Source organism: Ailuropoda melanoleuca, chromosome 12 (assembly GCF_002007445.2).
Source record: "Ailuropoda melanoleuca isolate Jingjing chromosome 12, ASM200744v2, whole genome shotgun sequence".
NCBI classification, from domain to species: domain Eukaryota; kingdom Metazoa; phylum Chordata; class Mammalia; order Carnivora; family Ursidae; genus Ailuropoda; species Ailuropoda melanoleuca.
The window spans coordinates 464,247-474,705 of record NC_048229.1 but is presented as its reverse complement, the minus strand read 5'-3'; the positions used below and the strand labels follow the sequence as shown (position 1 = coordinate 474,705).

Here is a 10,459-nt window from a genome sequence, read left to right as displayed (position 1 = left end):
CGCGCCCCGGAGCCGCTCAGAGCGCGCCGAGCCGGCGCGGCCGGCATGCGCCTCTCCGGCCCGGGCCCCGGCTAGGCAGGGCGCGCCGGGAGAGGGGCCACCTCGACGGGCAGAGGTGGCGGGGGCCCGCGCTCTACCGCCCGCGTCCATGCCGCCCGGCTCCGGCCCCGGCCCGAGGACTAGCGGCAATTGCCTGCAGAGCTCGTCAGACCCGGGGCGCCCGCGCGGTGAGTGCGCGCTGGTGGCTCCGGGGAGGGATTCGGGACTTCGGGGGCCGGGTACAAGAGAGCAGCCGCTCCCTCCAGAGGAGCGGGGCTCAGGAGAGGCCCCCGGCGCTCTGCCCACCGCGTCTCTCCCGGGAGCCAGGCGCGCGGAGACCCCGTGTCTCTCCGGCTGCGTCCCCGCGGCCCACGTGGCGGCCGGCGGGCGGGGGTGCATCCCTGCACAGGGTCCCGGGCCTTGGCCAGGGTACTGAGGGGCCCGCGGCGGAGGCGGGGCTGGGCGTCGTGGGGGACGCGCGCTTTTGTCTGCACCCCGGCGGGGGCTCGGCCACCCCGGTTCCCAGCGCCCTCCGCGCTCACCTGCCCGGAGTTGGAGTTCTTTGTCTGGGGCGGGGCGCGGCCGGCGGAGTCTGTGCCGCGTGTCTGAGCGGAGGCTGCCCCGCGGGTCGGGTCCTCGAAGACAAAGCGTGCGGTGACCTCCCCCCGCGGCCAGGATTGGGCACCCCAGGGGAGTTAGTGCCGGTCATGACACTCTCCCTCCCGGGCGTGCCCCCTCCACCAAGACCTTGAACCTGCAGCCTGGGCACCTCCCACCTGTGTTTTCGCCCGGGAGTGACCCCTTTCTTCCGCCCCCACGCTGGCTCAGTGCCAGGTTTAGAGACGATGTGGCTGCCTGGGTCATATCCCAGTAGATGGTCTTAGGGAAGTTGTTTGCACAGGTCTGGTGGCTGCACTGGGGCTGCCCCCCCCTCCCCCGGGTCAGCTGGCCAGCTCCCGACCCCTGCCCCTGGAAGGGAAGGAGCGGAGGGACTGTGCTGGGCGAGCTCCAGCAGGAGCTCTTTGCGTGCCCTGGGAAAGGGGCTGGCCCGCGGGCGCGTCCCTGCAGCGGACTGAGGATGCCTGCCGCGTCTGTTCAGAGCCTTCCTAGGTGGGCATGGCTGCGCCTGGCCAGATGTCCCGGCCCCTCACTGTGGTCCAGGAACCTCCCCAGGACCCCTGCAAGGATTCGGATCCTTCCACTTCCCCAAGCAAACTTGAACTTGGGCCCTCTGTGGCCGTGGGGGTGGTGGGGACCAGATGGACCTGGGAAAGTGCCTTCCCTCATGCCTTTGCCAGGCTGGCATCCAGGGTGGGGAGTGGTGGGGAAGACACCCCCCCTCACCCCCTCCACTGTTCCCCTAGAATTTCCAAGTGCCTGGGGCGCCACCTCCTGGCCCCTGCTCAAGCCCCAGGCCTTGAACTGAACCAGTTCGGCCCTAGGTGAGCCTCCTCCCCTCCCCCCAGGCTGGGACCAGGAGGAGTCATGCCCCACAGAACACAGGCGCTTTCTCATTGCCGCCTCTCCGCGTTCCTTTCTGATACCGCCTTGTTAGGATGGGAATGCCGTGTCAGAACAGGGGGCTCCCACCGGGTTGGGGCTTGGCCCCCCACCCCCGCAGTTGCCCTTTCCCCGCCTGGACTCCCCCTGATGGTTGTGGCCGCTGAAGCATATGGGCCTTGAGCTCGTTCATTTGTGCTGCGGAGAGGTAAGGCGCCCTCTGGCAGTGGCGCTGAGCTGGGACCCTGGAGGCTGCTTGCGCAGTTGGCACCGTCCCCGCGGCCCAGAGGGCCTGTCAGCGCAGGAGATGAAGACTTCTCGGGCCGCTCGTTGGAGGAAGCAGCTGGCACACAGCGGCTCCTCTCGTGTGGCCGCGCCCATGCGCGTCCAGGGCAGCCGAGAGGCAGCCAAGCAAGAAGAGACCTTCAGACCTGCGCCGGCACCTGGTGGCCGGGAGCGGGTGGTGGGGGGCAGCTGGGTCAGGGTCAGGACCCACACGGGCCTCACGCAGCCTTCCAGGATCCGAGGGAAGGTCAGATTGCAGTAGGGTCGCTGGGAAGATGCTGGAGTGCTTGAGTCAGGGGTGACATGTTCCGATTTGGATTTAAAACAGACTCTTGGCTCCGTGGAGAATTCACCTGTGGGCATGTTAACGAGCCCAGGTCATAATGATAACAACAGGGCTGTCACGCGGGCGCTGCAGGGTGGTCCTGGGGTCATGGTGAGGGTCCAGTCCAGGGAGAATTGGGGTCACAGGGCAGGCCCTGGGAGGGTGGTGACCCGTGGCACCATCGGGCAGGGTATAGCGTGGGGGTGCAGCGGTCATCGCTCCTGGCAGATTTGGGGCTGAGCCTGCCGTGGAGCATACTGGCGCGAGCTGCCCTCCTCCCGGTCCTGGGCATCGTCACTTTGCAGACGGGCAGACTGGGGGCCTGGCCGTGTCTGGAACCAGAGTCTGGGCTGCAGTGCCCCCTTCCCCACCAGGGTTGACAGCCTGCCCCACCCTGCCCCTGCAGACCCCCCAGCTCAGGTGGACCCCTCATCCCCGTGGGGTCTCCTGGGGGTGAGGTGCTAATCCAGAGACTCTAACAGCCACGACTCACCATGTAGAATGTGCCAGAAAAAACAAACTGGCAAGGAAACAAACTCAGGAGAGAAGAGGTCACGGCCGTGGTGCCCCTGCGTGGGGGTGCAGTGTGTCCCACCCAGCTGGTAGTGGGTGAGAAGGTCACACACAGCCTTCACGGTCTGGCAGGTCCGGCAGGAAGGACCCCTCCATGCACGGCTGTTCACCCTCACTCAGACACGGGGGAGAGTGCAGTCTGTGCGCCCACCTTCCCAGCCTGGAGCCTCCTGCGTCTGAGGCCCACCGTGGATCGTGTTCACCTGTCAGGGGTCCTTCCCCCAGGCCTCCGTGAGCACCCTCAGATCACGTGGCATGAGGACCCACAGCCTGCCTGCCAGGGCCCGGCTCCTGGGGCACCGGGCTGTGTTCTGGGGGCTGTGTTACCGCCTCTTTCGTTCCTGGTCCCAGTTTTGGGGACATGATCAGAAAAAGCTAACCCCATTCCAGTGTGATTGCAAAGTCATGCAGTGACAGGCTCTGTCCTGCGTTTATGGTCTGTCTTTCACATTTACGCCACCGATCAGTCTGGAATTATTCTGATAGAGGGAGCAGCTTCCCCTTTGCCAAGCGGCCAGCTCCCATCACACACCNCGCGTGTCTGAGCGGAGGCTGCCCCGCGGGTCGGGTCCTCGAAGACAAAGCGTGCGGTGACCTCCCCCCGCGGCCAGGATTGGGCACCCCAGGGGAGTTAGTGCCGGTCATGACACTCTCCCTCCCGGGCGTGCCCCCTCCACCAAGACCTTGAACCTGCAGCCTGGGCACCTCCCACCTGTGTTTTCGCCCGGGAGTGACCCCTTTCTTCCGCCCCCACGCTGGCTCAGTGCCAGGTTTAGAGACGATGTGGCTGCCTGGGTCATATCCCAGTAGATGGTCTTAGGGAAGTTGTTTGCACAGGTCTGGTGGCTGCACTGGGGCTGCCCCCCCCTCCCCCGGGTCAGCTGGCCAGCTCCCGACCCCTGCCCCTGGAAGGGAAGGAGCGGAGGGACTGTGCTGGGCGAGCTCCAGCAGGAGCTCTTTGCGTGCCCTGGGAAAGGGGCTGGCCCGCGGGCGCGTCCCTGCAGCGGACTGAGGATGCCTGCCCCGTCTGTTCAGAGCCTTCCTAGGTGGGCATGGCTGCGCCTGGCCAGATGTCCCGGCCCCTCACTGTGGTCCAGGAACCTCCCCAGGACCCCTGCAAGGATTCGGATCCTTCCACTTCCCCAAGCAAACTTGAACTTGGGCCCTCTGTGGCCGTGGGGGTGGTGGGGACCAGATGGACCTGGGAAAGTGCCTTCCCTCATGCCTTTGCCAGGCTGGCATCCAGGGTGGGGAGTGGTGGGGAAGACACCCCCCCTCACCCCCTCCACTGTTCCCCTAGAATTTCCAAGTGCCTGGGGCGCCACCTCCTGGCCCCTGCTCAAGCCCCAGGCCTTGAACTGAACCAGTTCGGCCCTAGGTGAGCCTCCTCCCCTCCCCCCAGGCTGGGACCAGGAGGAGTCATGCCCCACAGAACACAGGCGCTTTCTCATTGCCGCCTCTCCGCGTTCCTTTCTGATACCGCCTTGTTAGGATGGGAATGCCGTGTCAGAACAGGGGGCTCCCACCGGGTTGGGGCTTGGCCCCCCACCCCCGCAGTTGCCCTTTCCCCGCCTGGACTCCCCCTGATGGTTGTGGCCGCTGAAGCATATGGGCCTTGAGCTCGTTCATTTGTGCTGCGGAGAGGTAAGGCGCCCTCTGGCAGTGGCGCTGAGCTGGGACCCTGGAGGCTGCTTGCGCAGTTGGCACCGTCCCCGCGGCCCAGAGGGCCTGTCAGCGCAGGAGATGAAGACTTCTCGGGCCGCTCGTTGGAGGAAGCAGCTGGCACACAGCGGCTCCTCTCGTGTGGCCGCGCCCATGCGCGTCCAGGGCAGCCGAGAGGCAGCCAAGCAAGAAGAGACCTTCAGACCTGCGCCGGCACCTGGTGGCCGGGAGCGGGTGGTGGGGGGCAGCTGGGTCAGGGTCAGGACCCACACGGGCCTCACGCAGCCTTCCAGGATCCGAGGGAAGGTCAGATTGCAGTAGGGTCGCTGGGAAGATGCTGGAGTGCTTGAGTCAGGGGTGACATGTTCCGATTTGGATTTAAAACAGACTCTTGGCTCCGTGGAGAATTCACCTGTGGGCATGTTAACGAGCCCAGGTCATAATGATAACAACAGGGCTGTCACGCGGGCGCTGCAGGGTGGTCCTGGGGTCATGGTGAGGGTCCAGTCCAGGGAGAATTGGGGTCACAGGGCAGGCCCTGGGAGGGTGGTGACCCGTGGCACCATCGGGCAGGGTATAGCGTGGGGGTGCAGCGGTCATCGCTCCTGGCAGATTTGGGGCCGAGCCTGCCGTGGAGCATACTGGCGCGAGCTGCCCTCCTCCCGGTCCTGGGCATCGTCACTTTGCAGACGGGCAGACTGGGGGCCTGGCCGTGTCTGGAACCAGAGTCTGGGCTGCAGTGCTCCCTTCCCCACCAGGGTTGACAGCCTGCCCCACCCTGCCCCTGCAGACCCCCCAGCTCAGGTGGACCCCTCATCCCCGTGGGGTCTCCTGGGGGTGAGGTGCTAATCCAGAGACTCTAACAGCCACGACTCACCATGTAGAATGTGCCAGAAAAAACAAACTGGCAAGGAAACAAACTCAGGAGAGAAGAGGTCACGGCCGTGGTGCCCCTGCGTGGGGGTGCAGTGTGTCCCACCCAGCTGGTAGTGGGTGAGAAGGTCACACACAGCCTTCACGGTCTGGCAGGTCCGGCAGGAAGGACCCCTCCATGCACGGCTGTTCACCCTCACTCAGACACGGGGGAGAGTGCAGTCTGTGCGCCCACCTTCCCAGCCTGGAGCCTCCTGCGTCTGAGGCCCACCGTGGATCGTGTTCACCTGTCAGGGGTCCTTCCCCCAGGCCTCCGTGAGCACCCTCAGATCACGTGGCATGAGGACCCACAGCCTGCCTGCCAGGGCCCGGCTCCTGGGGCACCGGGCTGTGTTCTGGGGGCTGTGTTACCGCCTCTTTCGTTCCTGGTCCCAGTTTTGAGGACATGATCAGAAAAAGCTAACCCCATTCCAGTGTGATTGCAAAGTCATGCAGTGACAGGCTCTGTCCTGCGTTTATGGTCTGTCTTTCACATTTACGCCACCGATCAGTCTGGAATTATTCTGATAGAGGGAGCAGCTTCCCCTTTGCCAAGCGGCCAGCTCCCATCACACACCGAGCGGCATGCAACCTGGGTCGTGCACAGACCTGGGTCAGGAGCGCATCTTGTCACTGGCTCCCCCCCGCCGTCACTTACGTGCAGTAAGATCTGCCGTTTCCAGTACGCAGCGTGATGCACTTTTACAGACGCCTACGACTGTGTTTCCACCAGCACCTCAGATAGAGAACGCTTTCATCACCCCGGAAAGCTCCCTCGTGTTTTCTTTTAATTTGTGTAAATGTGATAAGATGCACCCAACAAAGCTTGAGTCATCTTAGCCATTTCTAAGCGCGCAGTGAAGAGGCATTAGGCACGTTCACAGTGCTGTGCGGCCGGCGCCTCCGTCCACCTCCAAACTCCACCAGGCACACCCCTAGCGCCCCACCCCGGCGCCCCGTCTACTCGGAATCTGATTCCTCAGATACGTGGGATCCTCCAGTGTCTGTCCTGTTCTGGCCTCTCTCGCCACCGTGTCCTCAAGGTCCATCCAGGGAGTGTCAGGTGTCAGGATTTCTTTCCTTTTTAAGGCTGAGTAGTGTCCCTTGTGCGTAGGGACCATTTCATTCCTCCATACGCCCGCTGATGGACTCGGGGCCATGCCTGCTTCTCGGCTCCTGTGAGTCATGCTGCCGTGCCTGTGAGCCCACAAACATTTGTTGGACACTCTGCTCTCAGTTTTGGGGAGCGCGTATCCAGGAGTGGGATTGCTGCTATCACGTGGTCTTTCCACGTTCAACCTTGTGAGGGCCCTGTGGACTGTTGTCCACACCTTCTCACCAGCAGTGCTCGAGGGTGCCAGCTTCTCTGCACCCTCGCCGGCACCTGCTGCTGCCTGGCTTTGACGGTGGCCGTCCTCACTGGCAGAGTCCTCATGCTCTTTGGTGCCCAGTCCTCCCCCCCACCCATGGCAACTCCTGGCCACTCTTTCCACCGGGAAGCCCAGCACAAGACCTCTACACACATGAAAGGCAGTGGTCCTGGGGCCAGGGGATGTGAGGGCTGGGGCGGTGGCTGAAGAACTCACGGTTGCATTTTGGGGTGATGAAAATGTCCCAAGCCTGACTGAGGTGACAGTTGCTCGCAGCTGCGAATACACTAAAACCACTGAATTGTACGCCTTTGACAGGTAAATTGTATGGCCTGTGAATTACAGCTCGGTGAAGCTGTTTTTTAAAAAGTCAACTAGTGGGGCGCCTGGCTGGCTCGGTTGGTGGAGCACACGACTCTTGATCTCAGGGTTGTGAGTTCAAGTTAGAGATTACTTAAAAATAACACTTAAAAAAAAAACTATTAAAAGAAAGGTCTACTCAGGAAAGTCTAATGGAGCTCCTTCCGTGAGCTGTGGCAGAGTCTTCCACAGAGGACCACGTCCTCCCCCTGACGTCCCGCCACCTTGTGTGCATGTGGGCGTCTCCCCAGGAGAGAGCTGAGAGGTGGGGTCCATCAGAAATCACTTGGAGCACAACACCTTCTGTGGACACTCGGCACCTCGTCACAGCCGTGGTCCCCAGGTCTGTGACTCGGACCAAAGTATGGCAGGTGCCGTCCTATAGCCTGTTCAGTCCCAAGCGCTTCTCCATCCTCCAGCACCAGGCCCAGCGGAGTCCTCGGCTTCCTGGGGCTGGCCCTGCCAAAATGCACCTGAGTTCCCAAGTCCCAGCAACCCCCACCCCCGGCAGGGCCACCCTGAAGCCCCACGTCTCTGCTGAGCATCCTCGATTCCCTGACTGTGGGCTGAGTGACCTGTGTGCCCACTTGCTTGCAGCAGGCCTGGGCATGGTCACCCTCCCGGGTGGCAGCTATGAGCACAGGAGAACACCAGGCCAGGCAGCCCTCACATGCACAAAACCTGTCCAGACCTGTGTCCTAGGGGCAGGGGTAGAAGCCAAGTTCGCCCCCAGGCCCTTCGTCCCCTCTGGTTTCTGACCCTCCTCTCTGTCTTCCAGGCATCTGTGGGCTCTGAGAAGCTCTTTGCCCCGGCAGCCGATAAAGGTAAGCATGTTCCTTGGCCTCACCTCCTAGCCTCTAGGAAAGGACAGGACACATTCCAGAAGTCATCATGGGAAGGGACAGCAGGCCTTTTAGGGCACGAGAGTGGGCTCCAGGTTATGCTCTATCATGGGTCGGGTTCTGGATGCAGAGCCTGAGGCAGGGGTTATGTGCTATGATTTACAGCCCCCCAGCAAAAGCTACAAGGAAAGCAGAAGTCAGGAGCAATGGTTCCCAAAGTGGGGTTCCTGCCCCTTCCCAGGGACTGTTTGTAAGGCATGTTCCCAGACCCTCCCCAGGCTCATGGGGTCAGCTGCTCTGAGGACAACTGGCACCTTGTGGTCTGGCACCTGCTGAGGCACCCTGCGGCTGTGTGGGCTGGCTGCCAGAGCCAGCACTGCGTACGTGGCTAGCGCCATGAAGGGACTAGATCCCTGCAGCGGCCCCACCACCTGGCTGGCGGCCCCCACATGAGCACCACAGGCACATGCTGCCAGAAAGCTCTCCTGGCCAGCACTGCTCTAGAGAGTGAGTTCCCCAGCACAGAGGAGGGGCCCTTTGGCTTGGAAGGCTCTGTCCAGATAGGACTGGATGCAACAGGCCTTGCAGCACAGGTGGGGGCCTGCAGTGCCCAGTCCTGGTGGCCTGGGAGCAGGGCACGGTCTCCCCCCGCTTCAGGTGGAGAAGTCTCGTCCTCAGATCAAAGCATTTCAGCAAAGCATACACACGCTGGACAGAGTCAAGGTAGGGGAGGCCAGACAGGTCTTGGGAGAGAGGCACACTCTGCTGGCATCCCACAGAGTGTGACACAGAACTGTTGTCTTTTCAACAAATAATCACAAACCGTGTGGCTCAAAATGGACGGCACTTACCCTCTCAACAGTCTGGAGCCCAGAAATCTGAAATGAAGGTGTTGGCAAGGCCACACTCCAAAAACTCTAAGGGATCTTCCTTCCTTCCTCTTCCACTCCTGGGTGTCCCTGGACTTGTAGCCATGTCCCTCCCACCTCCCATGGCCGCCTCCTTTTGTCTTAGAAGGACATCCATCACTGGGTTTGGGGTCCACCCTGTTCCAGACTGGTGTCATCTCAAAATTCTTAGCTTGATGACATCTGCAAACACCCTTTTTCCAAATTAGGCCACATTCACAGGTGCTAAGGATTAGTTTGGACATGGCTTTTTGGCACAGGTCAGCCCACTACCAGGTCCACTCATGTGCACAGGCAGAGCTCGGGAAACCAGTCAGGGCTCTGCGGTGCCCAGGGAGGTTCATAGCAGGGGTGATCGCTGGTAATGCTCATGCTTCCCCAGTGAGGGGAGAGGCTGCAGGAGGGCTGGGGCCCTGGCGGCACACCAGCTCTGCCCAGCCCACACCCGCCTCTTTCCATCCTTGTGGCTGCTCTTACTTTGCAAGGGGCTGGAGGACATAGAGGAGAGGCAGGAGACGTCAGACGCCAGGCCAACACCCCTTGGCAGCTGTGAGTGAGTGGGTAGAGATGGTGCCATGAGCCATCAGGCCTCAGTCCCCAGTCTCATGGCAGTGGTGGTGGTCGTGGCCTCCTCCCTGGTTCTGTCCCTGAGCCAACAGATGCAGGCTGGTGGCTACAGGGGGCCGTGTCACCCTAGAGGAGACAGAAGGAGCCATTTCCTGCTGCCAGGGGAGGAAACTTCCCAGAGGGTCAGCACAGTCCTCTGGGTCTCACTGCTGGCCTGGGTCCCACGGCCCTGCAGCTGCAGGCTTCTTGCTGCAGTCAGCATGGCAGGTGCCTGCATGGGCCCCAGGAGGAACTGAAATCTGCCAGCAGGCCAAACAGGGAAACCACAGTCAGGAACCTGGATCCCCACTCCTGGGAACCCGGCCGTTGTCCGCTGGAGACAGCCTCCTCTGGCCTGGACACGCGCCCTCTGCCTAGCCTGCTCTGGGTACTCCTTACCCACCTGACCCCTGGGCACGTGACCTGAGACACTGCCTGGAAAGGAGGGTTTGGGATGAGTAAGCAGATGATCAAGTCTGAGCACACAGGCACGGCTCCAAGGGGGGGGCAGTCTCAGCTGACGAGGGACAGTGCGTGTGGCGAGAGTGGGGGACGACCTGCATTCTGGCAGTGTGGCGAGCAGCAACGTCGTCCCACCAGGTCCCAGCCGGGCCAGCCCTCTGGAGAGGCTCCCCCAGGCCGCAGGTCCCCTGGGTGGTTTCAGAAAGAAAGCAGGCCACTAGCGCGTGTTGCTCAGCGGCAAGGGCGACAGTGAAGGTGTGGCCGAGGGGGAGGCAGTGGCAGGAAGCACCTGTCCACGCGGGTGACAGGTTCGGAGCCAGTACCCTGCGTGGGCCGAGTCTGCGCTGCACTTTGCCGGCACTTTGCCGCCCTTCCGTGAAGTGGGGTCGCTGCGGGCTCTCTGGGCCGGCAGCCCTCCCCAGCCCCCCCCCCCCCCCGCCCGCCGTCCCCTGGGGCGGGGGGGGGGGGGCTCAGCCCTGACCTCGCCGCCGTTGTCCCTGAGTCCGGCTCCGCTCACTCCGGCCCTCTCTCCGCAGGCCCCACGCTGGGCGAGGAGGCCGAGGCCAAGGCCGGGGCGCCGCCCAAAGTCTCGGGCCTGGAGCGCAGCCGCGAGCT

The 10,459-nt window shown here is 62.8% G+C and overlaps 1 protein-coding gene across 1 annotated transcript in view; it reads left to right on the top strand.

Annotated features, from left to right (window-relative positions):
- LOC100468760 (fibrosin-1-like protein) overlaps nt 1-10,459 on the top strand; it is a 78,751-nt gene that overhangs the window by 46,049 nt on the left and 22,243 nt on the right. The window contains exon 4 of the mRNA XM_034637893.1: nt 7,805-7,850. Coding sequence (XP_034493784.1) covers nt 7,805-7,850 — 46 coding nt within the window. The remainder of the gene's footprint in view (nt 1-7,804; nt 7,851-10,459) is intronic.